Below are 21,655 nucleotides of genomic sequence, written 5' to 3'. Positions count from 1 at the left end.
TAAAAAAACGCATCCATTTGAGACGCCGCTCCATACTGCAGACTGTAAGCTGCATTTTATTTTACAGCGCAACAACCCCTGCTATATCATCTAACACCTGGCATACACACGGAGATTATGGGTGTACTACAGAAGTGCAAGTATTGGACCCTGGTGGTCAACTGAGAGATACCTTTGTTGTCACCACATTTTATATTGTATACACTCAGGTGTCTGAATAGTTGGTTCAGGGTATCGCAGGATATCATAGGTCATGATTATACCTGACATAATTCAGGTGGCCATTATATATATGTGTGTGTGTGTGTGTGTGTGTGTGTGTATATGTATGTATGTGTATATATATATATATATATATAACACAGAAAAAACTGCGGCACTCCTTGAAGTAGAAAAATGTGCAATTTATTCACACATGTCAGCAGAGACAACGTTTCGGTTCTCTCCCAGAACCTTTTTCAAGTCAAGTGAGACTTGACTTGAAAAAGGTTCTGGGAGAGAACCGAAACGTTGTCTCTGCTGACATGTGTGAATAAATTGCACATTTTTCTACTTCAAGGAGTGCCGCAGTTTTTTCTGTGTTATATTGCTGGTCCTGGATCGAGGGATCACTGCGGGCACCGCTACAGCTTTAGCTGCATATTAAGGAGTGCTGCCTGACCTTTTGTTATGGATATATATATATATATATATATATATATATATATATATAAAATTAGTTAAAGGGGTTGTCCGGGTTCAGAGCTGAACCCGGAGATACCCTTATTTTCACCCAGGCAGCATGTTCTGTGACGTCACTGGCTCTGATGGGCGGGCTTTAGCACTGCCCTAGCTGTTTTACTGGCTAGGCAGCTCTAAATCCCACCCATTAGTGCCAGTGACGTCACCGGGCTTCCTCGTAGTCCCATGGAGAGCCTCGGTATGTCACCGGATCTCCAAAAGCGCCTTTGCCCTGCGCAATTTAGCACAGGGCAAAGGAGAGATTTGGAGCATGAACTGCTCCAATGCTCAAGTCAGGGGGGCTGCCAGGGTGAAAATGGAGGTATGTCCGGGTTCAGCTCTGAAGGTATGTCCGGGTTCAGCTCTGAACCCAGACAACCTCTTTAATATATCATGAGATTTACCTGGTCTGTCCAGATTGCCACAATATGTACCTGAGACATTGTGTGGGGTCATTTTTCACCTAAGTGGGACCTGAGACATTGTGTGGGGTCATTTTTCACCTAAGTGGGATCTTGAAAAACCTTTTTTTGTTTTTCTTTTTTCCTTTTTTTTTGTATTTTTATGGATATATTTCCATCTTAATACTGTCCTCTGAGCTAGTGCCCAGTTGGCACAGTGAAACGCATTGGGACTAAGTGTACTATCCGTTGTTTGTTTTGGGAAATTCCTTTTTTGTTTTTTCTGCAACTTAGGTGTGAATTTACCTACAATTTTGACATGACTACTGGACCTGAATATTCTCTGATACTATGGTGATGGGATTCTTTTCTGTGTTTAGGACTTCTGAGGACTTCTGAGGGTGACTAGGAGGTTCCTGACATGGGATCGCCCCTATCGGGGCAGCCATTCCGTTTTTAGGTAGGGTTAAATAGCAATAGGGAAATAACTTTTCATAACCAGGCCTACAAGATAAATGAGTAAAAAGAGGTAATCAGAAGGTTTTTTTTAGTGAGTAATATTAAAAGTTTTGTTTTAGTGGTGTTTTCTGTGATACCTGTAATAAGTAGATAACTGCAGCCAAGTGATCTGTACAGACGAAGAAGTAGTGCCTATTATTTGGCTTAGTGGCCAATGGGAAAACTGCAGGATTTCATTGTTTTTGTTTAAATATAAATATTGATAAGGAAAATTAAAAATATAATAAAAAGATTGAGGCGTGTGTACGGATAAGAGGCGTGTGTGTTGCGGGAAAATGCACGATTTTTCCGCGTGAGTACAAAACATTGTCATGCGTTTTGCACTCGCGTGAGAAAAATCGCGCATGTTTGGTACCCAAACCCGAACTTCTTCAGAGAAGTTCGGGCTTGGGATTGATGTTCTGAAGATTGTATTATTTTCCCTTATAACATGGTATAATAGTGCTGGAAGGGTTAAAAAAATAAAAAAGTTAACTCGCCTTCTCCTCTTGTTCGCGTAGTTCGTTCCCGGTGTGTTCTTTGCTAGCTGTGGGCTTGGGCTGAATGACCTGTGGCGACGTCAAATCACATGCTCCAATCACATGGTCCATCACCATGGTGATGGATAATGTGATCTGACATCACCACGTGCTTTAGCCCAAGCCCACAGCTAGCAAAGAATAGACCGGGAACGAACTACGCGAACAAGAGGATAAGGTGAGTTAACTTTTTTATTTTTTTAACCCTTCCAGCACTATTATACTATGCATTCTGTAGTCAGAATGCTATTATTTTCCCTTATAACCATGTTATAAGGGAAAATAATACAGTGAATAGACTGTCACCTAGAACCCATGCATGAAAATCGCACCGCATCCGCACTTGCTTGCGGATGCTTGCGATTTTCACGCAACCCCATTCACTTCTATGGGGCCTGCGTTGCGTGGATTATCGCACCGCAACGCACAAAGAGGAGCATGCTGCGATTTTCACGCAACGCGTAAGTGATGCGTGAAAATCACCGCTCATGTGAACAGCCCCATAGAAATGAATGGGTCAAGATTCAGTGCGGGTGCAATGCGTTCAACTCGCGCATCGCACCCGCGCGGAATACTCGCTCGTGTGAAAGGGGCCTTAGGCTCCATTCACACGTCCGTAGAATGGGTCCGGATCCATTTGGAAAGAATCCGGACCTATTCATTCTCTATGGGGACGGCACAGTGTGCTGTCCGCATCCACATTTCCAGAGCGCGGCCCCGATCTTCCGGTCCGTGGCTCCCGAAAAAAATTGAACATGAATAGGCAACTCTATGGGGGTGCTGGAAGGGTGTATTGCGGATCCGCAATACACTACGGACGTGTGAATGGACTCTTACATGAGAATCGGTTCACTTAAATACAATCTGTAAACTATGCCCATCCTACAGTTGTATCAGTATTGGTAGTATTGTCGGTGTACTATTATAATTTGTCTAACATGTATAGAGATGTATAAAATATTATTTTTCCATTGCTGCCGATGGATTACCGTTAGGAAACAAGATTTGACGGTAAGGTCTTCCCACTTTTCTGGTTTATCGATCTGTTTATAGCAGTTGGTGATTTGATAAATGTACAGCTGCACGAGTCCTGCTTTGTGTTCATGTAAAACATATTGTGGGGGATTTGCTAATCAAAATGCACCTGTATTTTGGCACAATTTGCTCCAAGAAAACTTGTGTACTCGCATTGTACCCCAATTTGTAACCTCTTGGCTAATTTTCTACCCTCTTTCAAACTCTCCTGATAAGTAGTGTTGAGTTAAAGGAAAACATGGCTTCACATGGAAAGTGGTGCAGTTTAAATGTGGCTCCATGCACCAAAAAATACACCAAAATTTCAGTGCATTTTTTGAGTAAACTAGGCCATCTAAACTACCTTCAAAGGAACACTTCAGATAGTTTTTATTCTCAAAGAAATTCATTAGTACTATGCCATTGAAAATTACCATATTTTTCGCTCCATAAGACACACCTAGGATATAGGAGGATAAGAAAAAAGTATTTTTTATCAGACCCTCATAAGCTCTTCAGATCAGACCCCCAAATTCCATCAGTCCTCGGATCAAACTATGGTACAAAAATGTGAATTTCTGCTTTTTGAAGCAGCTCTGACTTTCTGAGCACCTGTCATGATTCCTGAGGTTCTACAATGCCCAGACAGTAGAAAATCCCCACAAACGACCACATTTCGGAAAGTAGACACACTAAGGTATTCGCTGATGGGCATAGTGAGTTCATAGAACTTTTTATTTTTTGTCACAAGTTAGCAGAAAATGCTGATTTTTTTTATTTATTTTTTTCCTTACAAAGTCTCATATTCCACTAACTTGTGACAAAAAATCAAAACTTCCATGAACTCACTATGCCAATCATGAAATACCTTGGGGTGCCTTCTTTCCAAAATGGGGTGACTTGTGGCGTAGTTATACTGCCCTGGCAATTTAGGGGCCCTAATGCGTGCAAAGTAGTTTGCAAACAAAATCTGTAAAAAATGACCGGTGAAATCCGAAAGGTGCACTTTGGAATGTGGGTCCCTTTGCCCACCTAGGCTGCAAAAAAGTGTCACACATGTGGTATCGCCGTACTCAGGAGAAGTTGGGGAATGTGTTTTGGCGTGTCATTTTACATATACCCATGCTGGGTGAGAAAAATATCTTGGTCAAATGCTAACTTTGTATAAAAAAAATACATATATTTATTTCACCCAGCATGGGTTTATGTAAAATGACACCCCAAAACTCAACTTCTCCTGAGTACGGCGATACCACATGTGTGACACTTTTTTTTCAGCCTAGGTGGGCAAAGGGGCCCACATTCCAAAGAGCACCTTTTGGATTTCACAGGCCATTTTTTACACATTTTGATTTCAAACTACTTGCCGGGATTTTTTAATATATTTTTTTTTATATATACAAAAAAAACATATGAACACCGCCGCCTCCTCAGCTCATATGCCTCGGCAAACATATCTTTTACTGCAGAGGAGAAATCTCGTCTTGCAGCGCCGCATACACCAACTTTTGTGTAATCTGACAGCAGCGCAATGCTTCTGTCAGAATGCACATCAGGGCTGCAGCTAGTCGATCGGTTGGTCCACCTGGAAGGTATAAAAAACAAAAGAAAAAACCAGGCCGCAACGCAATAAGTTTATTAACGTTATAACAACATTTGAACAGAACATATAAACTTTATTTAACTTATTGAACAGAACGTTAACTTTTTTGCTTACCGGTGATTTTTTTTACCTTTATAGGACAAACCTCTCCTTCCCCATGGGGCAATGTGCACAGCGTAAATAGCCCAAAGATGTGGCGAAGTGCGTTATGCAATTTGTCCCAGGTGAAAGGAGAGGTTTGCAGCAGCTCTGTGTGAATGGGCCCTAATAGCCCTGTGTGCCTGTCCTGTGAGATGCAATCCCTATGCTAAGTGTACCTGTGTGTGGTACTTCCAGAAGCACTCCCCTAAGCATAGGGCAGGGTGGTCAGGGCAGTCAGGACAGAAATAGCGGGTGTCACGCCTTATTCCACTCCTGCTACAGACACAACATTTTTTTCGGGGTGGCGGTCGGTTTGAGGTACCAGCAATAAACACTGGGGAAATGTCGCTCGTGTAGACGGCTCACTACACTGGTGGATGGGGCCATGAAACCTCCTGGATACAGGAGGTTCTCGATGATCTCTTCTTGAAATTTGAGGAAGGATCCTGTTCTCCCAGCCTTACTGTAGAGAACAAAACTATTATACAGAGCCAATTGAATTAAATATACAGACACCTTCTTATACCAGCGTCTGGTCCTGCGGGAAAGTAGATAAGGAGCCAACATCTGGTCATTGAAGTCCACCCCTCCCATGAGCGAATTATAGTCGTGAACACAGAGGGGCTTTTCAATGACACTGGTTGCTCGTTCAATTTGGATTGTCATGTCTGCGTGAATGGAGGAGAGCATGTAAACGTCACGCTTGTCTCTCCATTTCACCGCAAGCAGTTCTTGGTTACACAAGGCAGCCCTCTCCCCCCCTGCAAGATGGGTGGTAACGAGCCGTTGGGGGAAGCCCCTGCGAGTAGGTCGCGCGGTGCCAGAGCAGCCAATCTGTTCTAGAAACAAATGCCTGAAGAGGGGCACACTTGTGTAGAAATTGTCCACATAAAGATGGTACCCCTTGCCAAATAAGGGTGACACCAAGTCCCAGACTGTCTTCCCACTGCTCACCAGGTATTTAGGGCAACCGACCGGCTCCAGGGTCTGGTCTTTATCCTCATAGATCCGAAATTTGTGGGTATAGCCTGTGGCCCTTTCAATTTGACCCCATACGGGCACGCTTGCTTGGGATGTATTGGTTGAAGCCAAGGCACCCGGTAAAATGTATACGCTGATGTTTTGCTCAGGGGTATACAAATCTGCAAATTTGTTGTTGAAGTGGTCTATGAGAGGCCGAATTTTGTGGAGCCGGTCAAAAGCTGGGTGGCCTCTGGGACGGGAGGTGCTGTTATCACTAAAGTGCAGGAAACACAGGATGGTCTCAGATCGTGACCTGGACATGGCAGCAGAGAACATGGGCATGTGATGAATTGGGTTCATGGACCAATATGATCGCAATTCATGCTTTTTGGTTAAGCCCATGTTGAGAAGGCCCAGAAAAATTTTAAATTCGGAAACTTGGACGGGTTTCCACCGGAAAGACTGGGCATAATAGCTTCCCGGGTTGGCGGCTATAAATTCAGTGGCATATTGGTTTGTTTCTGCCACAACTAAGTCCAAGAGCTCCGCAGTCAAGAACAGCTAAAAAAATCCCAGGGCTGAACCGATCTGAGCTGTCTCAACCCGAACTCCAGACTGGGCGGTGAAAGGGGGAACTAATGGTGCGGCTGAAGTTGGGGACTGCCAATCAGGGTTTGCCAGCACCTCAGGGACTCTAGGGGGTCTACGGGCCTGTCTGTGCAGTGGCTGCGACGGGGTAACTATTGCACGTGCCACCTTCAACTGCCCTTCTGGTGCTTGCCACTTGACCATGTTGTACGGCAGTGCTGGTACTAGGTCCAGGATGGGCTGCGTTGCTGGTGTATGCCTCACCACGTAATCCGACAGCGCCAGCCCAACTCTGCTTCCCTTGAAGCGGATCCTGCGCAACCTGTGGTCTAGCAACACGGTGCTATCAGGGACCTCAACCTCCTCGTTCGAACTTTGGGTCAGACTGCCACTGTTTTCTACAGGTTCATATTCAGACCCGCTAGATTTGTCAGATGAGGGTTCCCATTCCTCATCCGACTGGGTCAGAAGCTTGTAGGCCTCTTCAGAAGAATACCCCTTGTTTGCCATTTGGTCAACTCAATTTAGGGGGTATTCCCTGAGACTACCCAAGAAAAAAAGCAAGCCTGTCTTACAAATGGGAGGCTAGCGAAGTACCGGAAGCCACTGCGATTGATAAAAAAAAATATCAAAACTGATTTTTTTCTTTATCGCCGCAGCGCTTATGTAGTGATTGCGCAGTGATAAAACAAAACAAAAAATAAATTTTTGTCACTGCGGCGGGGTTGGCGTGGGTAAACGCACGTGTGGGCGACCGATTAGGCCTGATCGGGCAAACACTGCGTTTTGGGTGGAGGGTGAGCTAAGGTGACACGAATACTATTATAGATCTGACTGTGATCAGCTCTGATCACTTATAGATACTATAAAAGTACAAATGCTGATTAGCGATACGCTAATCAGCAAATCAGTGACTGCGGTGGGCTGGGCGCTAAACAATCGCTAACTACCTAACCAAGTCAATACCAGTGGGAAAAAAAAAGTGACAGTTTACACTGATCACTTTTTTCCCTTTCACTAGGTGATTGACAGGGGTGATCAAGGGGTTAATTGGGGTGCTGGGGGGTGATCTGGGACTAAGTGTAGTGTTTGGTGGCTACTCACTGTGATGCCTGCTCCTCTGCTGAGACCAACCGACGAAAAGGACCAGCAGAGGAGCAGAGAAGCCATTTAACACCTTATATTTATAAATATAAAGTGTTAACTGGCTTCTGATTCGATTTTTTAAAAATCATCAGCCTGCCAGCCACGATCATTGGCTGGCAGGCTGATGACGAAATACTCCTAACTTTTGCCAGCCCGCGATGCGCGGGCCGACTTTGCCCGAGATCTCGCGAGATGACGCACCGGCGCGTCCACCCGGAATAACAGGGCCGCCGCCAGGACGCAATCCTGCGTACGGCGGTCCTGTAGTGGTTAAGGACCTTGCCATTTTTCACCTTATATCAGAGTTGCATATATTTCTTACAATGTGCCTTATAACATACCACATAATACTTTTCTAAGGTAGTGTTATCATCTATATTATCAGGTTTCTTAAGCACCGCTGTGGGTCACATGACCCTAACATCATCCAGCCAGCTCCCTGTGTTGAAGTTTCGTGTACAGGCTTATCCCTGCCTTAGGGAGTGGCCCTTTGCGTCTGGCTGCCAGCCGGCTCCTGTGAAGAATCACGCATGCGCGATCCTTTCTAGTGCCTGCAGCCTTGTGAAAAGAGCATTGCCCTCATCCACTGGTGTGCCCGCCCCCCTCCCTCTGCCGACTCCTGTGAGGGATCGCGCATGTGCGATCCTTACCAGTGCCGGCAGCAGTGTAAAAATATTATCGCCCTAATCCACTGGCCATCAGACACCAAAGCCACCCCCCATGAAAAAAATGTCAATTCTTGCCCTTTATTGAAAATATAAATAGATATATGTATATAGAGATCTATATATATCATATGAATATATGTATGCAGCGCTCCAGATGGCGACCAAAATGGTCACCAATGCGCCTTAAAATTTGCAGATGGCAACTAGACTTTTTAGCCCTGCCGCCATTTGCGACGCTGTAGCTGAATATTGTGGCGGTAGCCAATAATTCCTTGCCCCAGCGCAGGCATTCGCTCAGCAGCACGGGAGAGAGGAAAGCAGTCTCTCCCTCCCACCTGTGCCGCTGCCACCAGTGAAAGGACAGAGGGGAAGAGAAGGGGAGGGGCTGTGGTCACTGCGCCACCAATAATGATAACTCGCCCATTAATTCAAATACAGGAGGTGTGTGCTGGCTGCAGAATCACATAGCCGGCATCCAAACCTCTATGACAGGGCGCTGCAATCTGCTGCGGTTAACCTCTCAGGTGCCACACCTGAGGGGGTTCACTGCCGCGGATCGCAGCTACCTCTCATAGGAGGTCGGGTGTCAGCTATATGATTCTGCAGCCAGCACCCGCCTCCTGTATTTGAATTAATGGCCGAGTTAACATCATTGGCGGCGCAGTGCGCCCCCACCCCCATGTATTAAAGTCATTGGTGGCAGTGGCCACAGGGTCCCCTCCTCCTGAGTGAAAGTTCCCATCGGAGTCCCAGCAATGTAATCCTGGGGCTCCTATCAGTTACCATGGCAGCCAGGATGCTGCTGAAGCCCTGGCTGCCATGGTAAGCTCCCCTCTGTCGTATGCACAAAGAACAGGGCAGCAGGTAGAGTGTAAAGTCCTATTCACCCTAATAGAGCTCTATTAGGGTGAATAGGACAAGGGTTGTAGCCCCTATGGAGGCTAATAGTAAATAAAAAGTGTAAAAATAAAATAAAAAAGTTTAAAAAAACACAGACCTAAATTATTTAAGTATAAATCGCCCTCTTTCCCAATTTTACTTATAAAATATATAAACCATAAATAAACATATTACATAGCCACTTCCGAAAAGTCCAAACTATTAAAATATAAAAAATATCTCCTGTGAACGTCATACAAATAGTATAGGACTGTTCTGTTATGGGCCGGACGTTCCATAAAATGCGGAATAAATTTTATTTATTTTTTATTTTCAATTTTGCAACAAAAAATTTAATTTGGCTCCTAAATTTTTTGGTTTTGGAGCCAATGGCTCCTGTTTATTTTTGTAGTCTGGAGCACTGGTATGTGGAGATATATATGTATATAGAGATATAGATCATTAAATATATATCTGTATACTTCATCTATATATGTATATAGAGGTATAGAACAGTGTGTGTATGTATGTGTGTGTATATAATATACACACACACACAGTGGATATAAAAAGTCTACACACCCCTGTTAAAATGTCAGGTTTCTGTGATGTAAAAATAAAATGAGACAAAGATAAATCATTTCAGAACTTTTTCAACCTTTTAAAGTGACCTAAAAAATGTACAATTCAATTGAAAAACAAACTGAAATCTTTTAGGTAGAGGGAAGAAAAAATATAATATGGCTGCACTAATACTTTGAAGCACCTTTTGATTTTATTACAGCACTCAATCTTTTTGGGCATGAGTCTATCAGCATGGCACATTTTGACTTTGCAAGATTTGCCCACTCTTCTTTGCAAAAACACTCCAAAGATGTCAGATTGGATGTCAGATCGGATTCAGGTCTGGGCCATTCAGGTCTGGGCCATTCCAAAACTTTACTCTTCTTCTGGTGAAGCCATTTCTTTGTTGATTTGGATGTATGCTTTGGGTCGTTGTCATGCTGAAAGATAATGTTCCTCTTCATGTTCCGCTTTCTAGCAGAAGCCTGAAGGTTTTGTGCCAATATTGACTGGTATTTGGAACTGTTCATAATTCCCTCTAAGGCCCCAGTTCCAGCTGAAGAAAAACAGCCCCAAAGCATGATGCTGCCACCACCATGCTTCACTGTGGGTATGGTGTTCTTTTGGGGATGTGCAGTGTTGTTTTGGCGCCAAACATATCTTTTGGAATTATGGCCAAAAGTTCAACCTTGGTTTCATCAGACCAGAACACCTTTTCCCAGATGCTTTTGGGAGACTTCAGATGTGTTTTTGCAAAATGTAGGGGGTTTGGGCTTGGGAAGGTGGGGGAGGGTGGATTAGGGATCTGGAACTTCTGCTGCAAAAAATAAATGAATACATCACTGCAGCAGATGTTCCAGATGTTTTTCTTTCTTTACAGGTACCAGTAAAAGCAGTGGTGGTGAACCACAAGTCCCAGCAGATACAAAACAGAGTGGCACAGGTCCACTCTGCATGCAATCTCCAGCTAGAATGGCTGGATGCAGAGGGATTCTTTTGGTTCCCTCTGCTGCTGTAGCGCTGCCATTGGCTGGAGCGTTGTTCCAGCCAATTGCAGCGCTGGCAGGGGACTCCAAACACTGGAGTTCCTTGCCTGACCTCAGGGGACACAGGTGCTGCCTAGTTCAGCACCGTTCACCTCCACATGGTTCCCCTGCATCTATATGGCCCCATTTTCTAAGAGGAGAAAATCCCTTTAAGCCCTTAAGTGAGCTACACATAGTATTTTTTTTTTACAATGGCTGTTGAGGGCAGTTCAAAGAAAATTTCAGTGCCATGTGTGTTGGGGCATTGGGCAACAGATGTAGCACTACATTTTTCCTGCAAGTATTTTCAGCCATTTAAATTAACTACGTTCTCTGTGCAGCATAACTAACAGGTTGTTTTATGGATCAGCACAATTATGGTGATAACTATATTACTACTTTAGCATAATAGCATATCTGATTACTTTGCTGTAAAACCAGAATAAAAAGTGATCAAAAAGTCTTATGTACCCCAAAATAACACCAATGAACACTACCTGTCGTCCCACAAAAATCAAGTCCTCAAGCAGCTCTGAAGAAAGAAAAATAAAAAAAAACTTATGGGTGTAGCGATGCATAAACATTTTCTTCATTTGAAAAAAAGTTTTGTTGTACAGATGTATGTATTTGATATTGCTGTATTGATCCAGAGTAAAGTGGAGCATAAATAACATGATAATGTAAAAAGTAGATGGTAGTATTGCTGTTTTTCCCCATCTACTTCCCAGAAAGAGTTAATATAGTTGATTAAAAAAATTATGTGAAACCCAAAATGTCACCATGCTTAATCCGAAGTCGCTTCTTTCAAAACTTCAGAATAATACTGTATGGAGATTAGTCTCCGTTCAGTATTAGAATTTATGGTCTCCGTGAATAACTTACTTCGGCTCATCGAAGTTGCACGTGATTTCGTTGAATAACTTCGTTAGTTGATTTTTAAAGTGGAAAACCACTTTAAGACCGAACTATTATGTTATATATAATGTTATACAGGTTGCAGTAAAGATATCATCATATGTGTGCATGTGTTTATTACCACTTTTACAAAATAAAACCACTTTTTATGCAGAAATGGTTTTATCTTTTTATAAATAAACTTTATTAACCTTTAACTTTTTTATTTTATGTTACTTTCACTAGGGAGCATTGCTGTTATAATGCACTGGTATACCTTGAATACCAATGCATTATAGCTGGCTGTATCTGCTGCACAGTCTAATAGGCATGCAGGCATGGCTGATGGTGGCAGAGTGAGTCCTCTCCCCCTAAGGCCTCATGCACACGACCGTTCCCTTTTTTGCTGTCCACAAACCGGAAGTCGTCCGCGTGCCTTCCACAATTTACGGAACGGGCGGCTCATTGTAGAAATGCCTATTGTCCGCAAAACGGAGTGCTGTCTGCATCTTTTGCGGCCCCATTGAAGTGAATGGGTCCGCATCCGAGCCCGGCTCGGATGCGAAACAGCCGTGTGCATAAGTCCTAACTGCCTAGATACTGTGGTTGCTATTGATAACTGCAATGCGGCTGCTTAACTCATAAGAGCTGTGAACTCTGATGCCGACCGTAACAGCGGGAGACTGGCTTTAGTCAGTGCACCCAAACAGTGACAGCAATACATTTTGATAATAAAAAAAAAAAGCCCCCACCCAATAGTTTACATTAAAAGCAAAAACATAATTGCTACCATTACAATTTAATTAACTTTATTTTACAAGTAATTATCATCACACGGTAAACAGCTGTAAAAAAAACAAATGACTGAATTTTTATTTCATCTTTTGCATTGCCATTACATTGTAACTATGAAATCAAATTAAAGAGGATCTGTCACCTCTCCTGAAATGTCAGTTTTAGTAACTACCTGCATTCCCCATGTAATACTAATTCTGGAACATCTATTCTTGTTGTGCCATTCCTGTATTATTCCTGGTAGAAGTTTACAAATAAATTGCCGCAGTCTCCAGTAAAGGGACTGCTGGGGTGTTACCAACAGCAGGTGTGTCTGACTCTGTTCAACCAGTGCTGCTGGTGTTAGACTCTGCAGGGACACACACCCAACTAGTAACACCCATCTGTACCCTTACTACAAGCTGCTGGCAATTAATTCATAATTTCTGGTAGAAATAACAATGCAATGCCATAACATAGAGCCATAAGAATAAATGTTCCAGAACTTTTACTACATGGGAAATGCAAGTAGTTGCTAAAACGGATGTGTCAGGAGAGGTGGTAGGTCCTCTTCGAATACCAGACTGTAGATGAAAAAGACATGGATCGCACATCCCATGGACTTATTTATTGCTGCTAGTCATAACTTATAAACATGTACATGAAGCACATTGTGTACGTTTTCATTGTTACCAAGTCCAGGTGGCCCGTTTTTTTTTGTTTGACTGACAGGCTTCTACCTAGTTGTCTCCCTTTCTCTCTAGGAGAGAACTGCCAATCATCAGCAGGTGGGCAGGAGAGCAGGAGATTCTGAATAACCATGACTCTTCTCAAGGCCTGGGCTGCAATGTTTGTGATGCTGGTTCTCTGCAACCACTTACCTTTAGCTTATGAGTCACACTCTGCTGAAATCAGCATTTCTGTCACTATTTTATGCTGCCCTCAGTGAGAAGGTTGATGACAGGTTCCCTTTAAAACCTGGTGGCTTGCATTGTGGGAATGATTTAAGTAATTTCAGCTTGCTACAATAAAAAACTGCATCCTAACTGCATGTCAGAACTGCACCATGTGCAAGCACCCTTACTCTAATGTGGTACAGCACCACATAGAAACCACTACAACTGTAACACAGCACCTACAAGACCCAGAAGCCTAGCAACACCCCTGCTGTCAGGCTAAAACCCCTTGGCACTGGGCCCGACCAACCCATAGCACCACAGCAACAACAGTCATTATGCTGGACTGTCCCATGTGAACAGATCTCAAAAGCTCAGCTTTCTATGTGGTGTCAGAAACAAGACTGGGACCAAGTATGTATTAACCCTAATATTTACTCCAAAATGCAAACAATAAAAACTGCAAATTATCCTGCAAAAAGCAAACTATTCAATTATATGTACCTGAAAATGGTACCTGAAGTTGAAAATACAGCTTGTTCCATAATAATAATAATTTAAAAAAAAAGCCCTCAAGTGGCTATATTGATGGAAAAATTAAAAGCTATGGCTCTTGAAATGCAGCAATAAAAAAAATTGCTTGGTCTTTAAACATCCGATGCATGTGCAGTATTAAGGGGTGTTCTGGTTATAGAAAGTTAGCCACTAGCCATAGTATAGGGGATAGCTATCAGATTGGTGAGGGTCCTACTGCTGGAACCCCCAACAGTCCATGAGAACAGGGGGATGTGTACCCCCTGGATCCCCCCCCCCTTCCCCTGACATGACTTGAGCGGCTGGTCAGGAAAGAACACCACCGCTCCAGTTATTTCCATGGGAGCCCTAGAGGAAGCCGAGTGCTGTACTCGGCTATCTTCGGAGCTCCCACAGGAATGGAGTGGAAGCACTCTTTTCCAACCAGCCACTCAGTCCATTTCATTCAGGAAGCACCCCACCGTTCTAATATCCTGTGGATAGGGGATACCTTTCTATAACCGGAATATCCCTTTAAGATCTTAATGCATCTTTATATCCTTTTCTCCTCCATACTGAGCAGGTAACATAGTATGGACTCGCCTACTTCACATTCCCTTATTTTCACTTTACAGTTTATCTATCCATGTCTCTTTTCCAGGAGTGTTACCTTTGTCCTCATAATGCATGTGCTTACATTACTGTGCTAATGTACAGAAAAATGTGGTTAAGTTCTGCTTTTCTTTATTCTTACAGAAAAGTAATGAAAGTAACACCGCTCCAAGATCTCCACAACCTGCAAGGAGTGAAGATGCTAATATCGAGGAAGCTAATCTTGAAGAGAATTGTCCTGTGCAAGAAAATGACTCTGCCCCATCACAGGAAATTTCTGACTGTCCGCCGACACTGCCAGAAGACATAGGGAATTAATATATGCTAGAAAAACTACTAGTTAAACACTGAAATTTGGGAGTAAGGAACGAAACATTTTTTAAGATGTCACACAGGTTGTTTTATTGAAACATTTAGCAGAAGGAAGATTAATGAGACAGTGAAAAATAAATTTTTAGCCACACTGGATGCAAGAAATCCTACAACTGTAGTTTTATGTGTGTGCCGAAGGTGCCCTTACACCTTCAGTATCTGTCGACTTGGCCAAACTTGTCATTGGGGAAAGGGGAATTAAGCTGCTGCCAGACACCCCTGGCGAGGGCTTATCTCCCCTTAAAACAAAAGGATCAGGTGATGAAATACAACATGCTCAATTCTTCCTTCCCCAACATTATATGCAAGAAAAAGTCATCATTAAATGGTTGGTCTCATTGATATTGCTGGGTTCAGCCGACTTTCATGTATGAGGGCCTTCAGTAACACTTTATTAGTGTTCACAGTGTAATAACATGAAATATAGAAGCGTGTCTGCTTTGTCAAATGCAGTGCAATGATTGATAATGTAAAATATATGTACTGTATGTCTTACGTTCTGCCCAAGTAGTTTAAAAACCAAAGTCTTTCCCTACTTTGTAGCTTTAATATTTTAAATAGGCGCTTCACAAAAGATTGATGTACAGTATACAGATACTGTATAGGTTTTCTTTTATTTCTTAGCTTTTTTGTGTTCTTTCAGGAAAAATTCTTTATAAGCTTTATTCTTTATAAATTTTTATAAGCATTAAAGGGGTTGTGCCACCTCACCAGAATGAGATATGCCAAAAATGTCAGATAGGTGCAGGTCCCCCCTCTGGGATCCACTCCTATCTCCAGAATGGGGCCCCCAAAGTGAATGGAGGAGAGCAGCTGCACATGTGTGCCCACCCTCCACTTGCAACTGTGAGAGTTCTAAAAAAGGCCAAATGTGCTTGCTTAAGTATCCTGTAGCAGTGAGTGCAGAGGATGCCATGAAGTGAAGGAGAGCACACTGTATATGCACAGCGTCCTCTCCATTTATGGATATGGGACTTTTGAAAATAGCCAAGCAAGAGTGTTCAGCTATTTATGGAAGTTCTGCAGCAATCTTCATGCCCTACTGTGGGACTGCTGGAAATAGCTGAGCATGCACTGTTGCTCTCCCTTCACTTTGGGGACCAGTGAAGGCCCCCAGAGGTGGGACCTGCACCAATCTGACATTTGGGGCATATCCTGATATGTCATAAATGTCTCTATGGTACAAACCCCTTTTAAATGTGTATTTTGGATTTCTGGAAATATTTTGACAGCATGACTTCTGATTTTATCCAGCTCTAATATATTTAATACTGTTCTGTATGGTTCTTCTATGTAATTTTTTTTCTCAAACATATTTAAAACTTCTAAAAGGTTTGTGTAATATATTATTAAAGCTTCTAAATAATTGAGATATTAGCAATTTTTTTTGTACAATAAATTGACTGAATTTGCAGATTAATATAATTTATTTTTAGTACTTAGAATTGTTGTGGCTATTTTCACATTTCCATAGTGATTTCTGTTCATAAATGAAGCTACTATGCTCTGCCAGATCTGCTGTATGTTGGAAAACCATGAGCTCCTGATACACTCCACTGATGTGTAAGGGGGTGTCTGTTCTTTTTATATGATGGAGTTAGCAATCCAGGCTCCAAAATGAGCTTCCTGTGCAGATGTGAACAAGATTGTATGTTCCCATAAGAGTACGTTCACAGAATGAAGTATTGTACATTTAAAGGGCTTCTGTCACCCCACTAAAGTCATATTTTTTTTTTGGGGGGGGGGGGACTAGTTAAATTCCTTATACTGCGATATATATGAAAATTATAATGGTGTTACTTACTTTCCTTCAGCAGTTTCTTATAAAAACGAACTTTTATAATATGTAAATTAGGTATCTACCAGCAAGTAGGGAGTCTACTTGCTGGTAGCCACCGCAAAAAACCACCCCCTCGTCGTGTTGATTGACAGGGCCAGCAGCGATCTCCTCCTCCCGGCCGGCCCGGTCAGCATTTAAAAAATCGTGCGCCTGTGTTCATTCGGCGCAGGCGCTCTGAGATGAGGAAGCTCGCCTCCTCAGAACTCCCTCAGTGCGCCTGCGCTGATGACATCACCGAAAGAGAAGACATCATCTGCGCAGTCGCACTGAGGGAGTGCTGAGGAGGCGAGCCTCCTCATCTCAGAGCGCCTGCGCCGAATGAACACAGGCGCACGATTTTTGAAATGCTGACAGGGCCGGCCGGAGGAGGAGATCGCGGCTGGCCTGTTAATCAACACGACGAGGGGGTGGTTTTTTGCGGCGGCTACCAGCAAGTAGACTCCCTACTTGCTGGTAGAGACCTAATTTACATATTATAAAAGCTCCTTTTTATAAGAAACTGCTGAAGGAAAGTAAGTAACACCATTATATTTTCATATATCGCAGTATAAGGAATTTAACTAGCCCCCCCCCCCCCCCCAAAAAAAAAAAAAAACTTTAGTGGGGTGACAGAAGTCCTTTAAAGGGGTTTTCTTAAATACTTAATATATTTAAATACTGTTGACCTATTCTCAGGATAGGTCAACAGTATTTATTGGTGGAGATACGACACCCAGGACCCCTGCCGATCAGCTGTTTGAGTAAGCGACACTTGCAGTAGCACTGCGGCCTTCCCACAGCTTTCCCTAGGCCAGTGACATTCATCGGTCAAAACAAGAGCAGCTCAGCCCCATAGAAGTGAATAGAGCTGGCCTGTGATACCAAGCACATCCGCTATACAATGTACGGTGCTGTGTTTGATGAGCAGGGAGAAGGCAGCGGCACTTGCAGCTGATCAGTGGGGGTCCCAGGTGTCGGACTTCCTGTGTGATGTAATTACACGCCCAGTATGTCGAGCTTCAGGCTCTCCCTATCATGGGCTCTTCAACACATCCAATCTTTATTGATAATGATTAGACATATTTATTTAAAGGGGTTGTCCAGGTTCATTCCCTTCTTCACCCGGGCAGCCCCTCTGAGATGAGCATTGGAGGACTTTTTTGTTTACAAGCTTACACTGCAAGTCGGAGGCTTTCACCGAGCAGTGTTCCCAATGATGTCACCGGCACTAATGGGTGGGCTTTAGCACTGCCCTAGCCATTTGCAGCGTTAAAGCCCGCCTATTAGTACTGGTGACGTCACCGGATCTAATGAAAAAGCCCCAATCCTCATATCAGAGGGCCTGTCTGGGTGAAGACGGGGGATATGTCCAGGTTCAGCTCTGACTGGTACAGCAAACGTCTCTAGTACATATGAAAAAAGTTAATGTTTATCTGAACCACACTTGATGCTTGATAGCAGGAAAGGAAGCAAAGTATTACAAACTTTTACAGAGTTTGACATATGTATGGTGCTACTATAGAGAGTTGTGTGTAAGAATGTGTCTTGTTTTTTTGAATAGCTCCGGATGCGTCGCGTGTACATTGCGGGAAACCCACGCCAGTGCGCGTGGAATTTCAGTTAGTTTTGACTGCGATGGCATTGCGTGGTTCAGTTTTTCCCGCGCGACTGTAATGCATTTTGCACGCGTGTGATAAAAAAACAAAAACTGAATGTGGTAACTTCACTGAAGTTCGGGTTGGGGTTAGGTGTTCTCTATATTTTATTATTTTCCCTTATAACATGGTTATATAGGAAAATAATAGCATTCTTAATATAGAATGCTTACAAAAATGTTGCTTGAGGGGTTAAAAAAAATGTACTCATCTTATCCTCTTGTTCGCACAGCCGGCATAGTCTTCATCTTTCACGACCTGCAAAAGGACCTTTGAGGTCTTATCTTCATTCAGCAGGACCTGCGCCGACGTCACCGCGCTCACCAATACTATTATTTTCCTTTATATATGGTTATGTTATAAGGGAAAATAAAACAGTAAATTGACTTTTATCAATTTACTAATATCTCCTAGCAATCATGCATGAAAATCGCATTGCATAGTAACATGGTACATAAGGCTGAAAAAATACATTTTTCCATCCAGTTCGACCTGTTATCCTGCAAGTAGATCCAAAAGAAGGCAAAAAAACAAACTGTGAGGTAAAAAATTCCTTCCCGTCTCCAATCGGAATAATCCAATCCTCTCGTCACAGTCCTTAGGATAAATAGATGATGGGATAGATCTCTGCACTGACCCTGATATATTTATACATAATAATTAGATCTCCCCTCAGTCGTCTTTTTTCTAAAGTGAATAACCCTAATTTTTCAGGGTACTGTAGTTGCCCCATTACAGTTATTATTTTAGTTGCCCTCCTCTGGACCCTCTCCAGCTCTATGTCTGACTTGTTAACAGGAGCCCAGAACTGTACACAGTACTTCATGTGTGGTCTGACTAGTGATTTGTAAAGTGGTAGGACTATGTTCTCATCACGGGCATCTATGCCCCTTTTGACACAATCCATTATCTTATTGGCCTTGGCAGAAGCTGCCTGACACTGGTTTTTACAGCTTGGTTTGCTTTTTTATAAAGATTCCTAGATCCTTTTCCATGTCTGTGTTACTGAGAGTTTTACACTTGCTTGCGATTTTCATGCATCCCCATTCATTTCTATGGGGGGCCTGCATTGCCTGAAAAACGCTAAATATAGAACATGCTGCGATTTTCACGCAACGCACAAGTGATACGTGAAAATCACCGCTCATGTGCCCAGCCCCATAGAAATGAATCTGTCCGTATTCAGTGTGGGTGCAATGCGTTCACCTCACGCATTGCACCCGCATGGAATTCTTGCCCGTGTAAAAGGAGCCTTATATAGTTGCAAGAAAAAGTATGTGAACCCTTTGGAATGAAATGGATTTCTGCATAAATTGGTCATAAAATGTGATTTGATCTTCATCTAAGTCACAACAATAGACAATCACAGTCTGCTTAAACTAATAACACACAAAGAATTAAATGTTACCATGTTTTTTATTGAACACACCATGTAAACATTCACAGTGCAGGTGGGAAAAGTATGTGAACCCCTAGACTAATGACATCTCCAAGAGCTAATTGGAGTGAGGTGTCAGCCAAATGGAGTCCAAACAATGAGAGGAGATAGGAGGTGTTGGTTACAGCTGCTCTGCCCTATAAAAAACACACACCAGTTCTGGGTTTGCTTTTCACAAGAAGCATTGCCTGATGTGAATGATGCCTCGCACAAAAGAGCTCTCAGAAGACCTACGATTAAGAATTGTTGACTTGCATAAAGCTGGAAAGGGTTATAAAAGTAGCTCCAAAAGCCTTGCGGTTCATCAGTCCACGGTAAGACAAATTGTCTATAAATGGAGAAAGTTCAGCACTGCTGCTACTCTCCCTAGGAGTGGCCGTCCTGTAAAGATGACTGCAAGAGCACAGTGCAGACTGCTCAATGAGGTGAAGAGTGTCAGCTAAAGACGTACAAAAGTCTCTGGCATATGCTAACATCCCTGTTAGCGAATCTACGATACGTAAAACACGAAAGAATGGATTTCACGGGAGGATACCACAGAGGAAGCCACTGCTGTCCAAAAAAAAACATTGCTGCACGTTTCCAGTTTGCACAAGAGCACCTGAATGTTCCACAGCATTACTGGCAAAACATTCTGTGGACAGATGAAACCAAAGTTGAGTTGTTTAGAAGAAACACAACACTACGTGTGGAGAAAGAGGCACAGCACACCAACATCAAAACCTCATTCCAACTATGAAGTGTGGTGGGGGCATCATGGTTTGGGGCTGCTTTGAAGTGTCGGGGCCTGGACGGGTTGCTATTATCGAAGGAAAAATGAATTCCCAAGTTTATCAAGCCATTTTGCAGGAGAACTTAAGGCCATCTGTCCACCAGCTGAAGCTGAACAGAAGATGGGTGTTGCAACAGGACAACGACCCAAAGCATAGAAGTAAATCAACAACAGAATGGCTTAAACAGAAGAAAATACGCCTTCTGGAGTGGCCCACTGTTAATACGTTAATGTCCATCCCTGTTTATTAATCTGTCCATCCCTGTTTATTAAACCTGCGGTTTTCTACATTTCCGGGTTATTCGGGTCTCTGGTGACCCGATAACCCGGAATAGGACGGTGATCGGTGGTGTGATAATACACCACCAATCACCGTCCTTAGATCCTGGCGGTCAGCGCGCTTGAATAGTTTGTGTTTGTTTTGTTTGTTTTTTTACACTTTTTGGGGCTTTCAATTTTTTTATTTTATTTATTTTTTCTGTTAGGTGTAGGGCAAAGTACGTGAACACCCGTCCCCAATACACATGCACACACACTCCCCTATGGCCCGCCGGACGTTCTCGGCCGAGGAGGCATACGCCCTGCTTGCCTCTGAATCAGAGAGCCCCAGTGAGGACGAGGATGACCCCAGTTTCCTCTTGTCATCTGCGTCCTCATCTAGCGATGATGATGAGCCTCAAAGGTGGCGGAGACAGGGGACCGCCATGCCAGGGACCCTGTAGCCCACACTAGTACAAGCAGCTCTGGGGCTCGTACTAGTTTTCCGGCCCACCTGATAAGTCCACCTGAGCCTCCTACTGGTGAACTTGCATGGTGTACCCCAGAGAATTTTGAGCCTGTGAGTCCTGATTTTTGTTTTCCAACCAGGAATCCAGATTCGCACAGTGGGCTTCACTGAATATGATAATTTTAGTATTTTTTTTTCCGTGACCACTTTGTGAATCTGATTGTGTGACAAATGAACTTGTACGCCCAACAGTTCATTGCTCAACACTCGGGCTCCTTTTTGGCTAGGGCCGGTGGCTGGACTCCGGTCAGTGCAGCAGAGATGAGGCCGTTTTGGGGCCTTGTGCTGCACATGGGCCTAGTAAAAAAAAAAAAAAAAAGGAATTTTTTTTCCGGCGTTACTGAAGTGGGGATAAATGCAGCATGCGCCCCCCC

General features: G+C 43.3%; 1 protein-coding gene across 1 annotated transcript in view; it reads left to right on the top strand.

Moving 5' to 3' along the window:
• MFSD6 (major facilitator superfamily domain containing 6) overlaps nucleotides 1-16,180 on the top strand; it is a 286,969-nt gene extending 270,789 nt beyond the window's left edge. The window contains exon 7 of the mRNA XM_044303296.1: nucleotides 14,583-16,180. Within this exon, the coding sequence (XP_044159231.1) occupies nucleotides 14,583-14,756 (174 nt within the window). The 3' untranslated portion in view covers nucleotides 14,757-16,180. The remainder of the gene's footprint in view (nucleotides 1-14,582) is intronic.
• Nucleotides 16,181-21,655: the final 5,475 nt, after the last annotated feature.

Source organism: Bufo gargarizans, chromosome 8 (genome assembly GCF_014858855.1).
Source record: "Bufo gargarizans isolate SCDJY-AF-19 chromosome 8, ASM1485885v1, whole genome shotgun sequence".
NCBI lineage: Eukaryota > Metazoa > Chordata > Amphibia > Anura > Bufonidae > Bufo > Bufo gargarizans.
The sequence above is the reverse complement of the archived record's forward strand: the minus strand, read 5'-3'. Positions and strand labels throughout refer to the sequence as shown.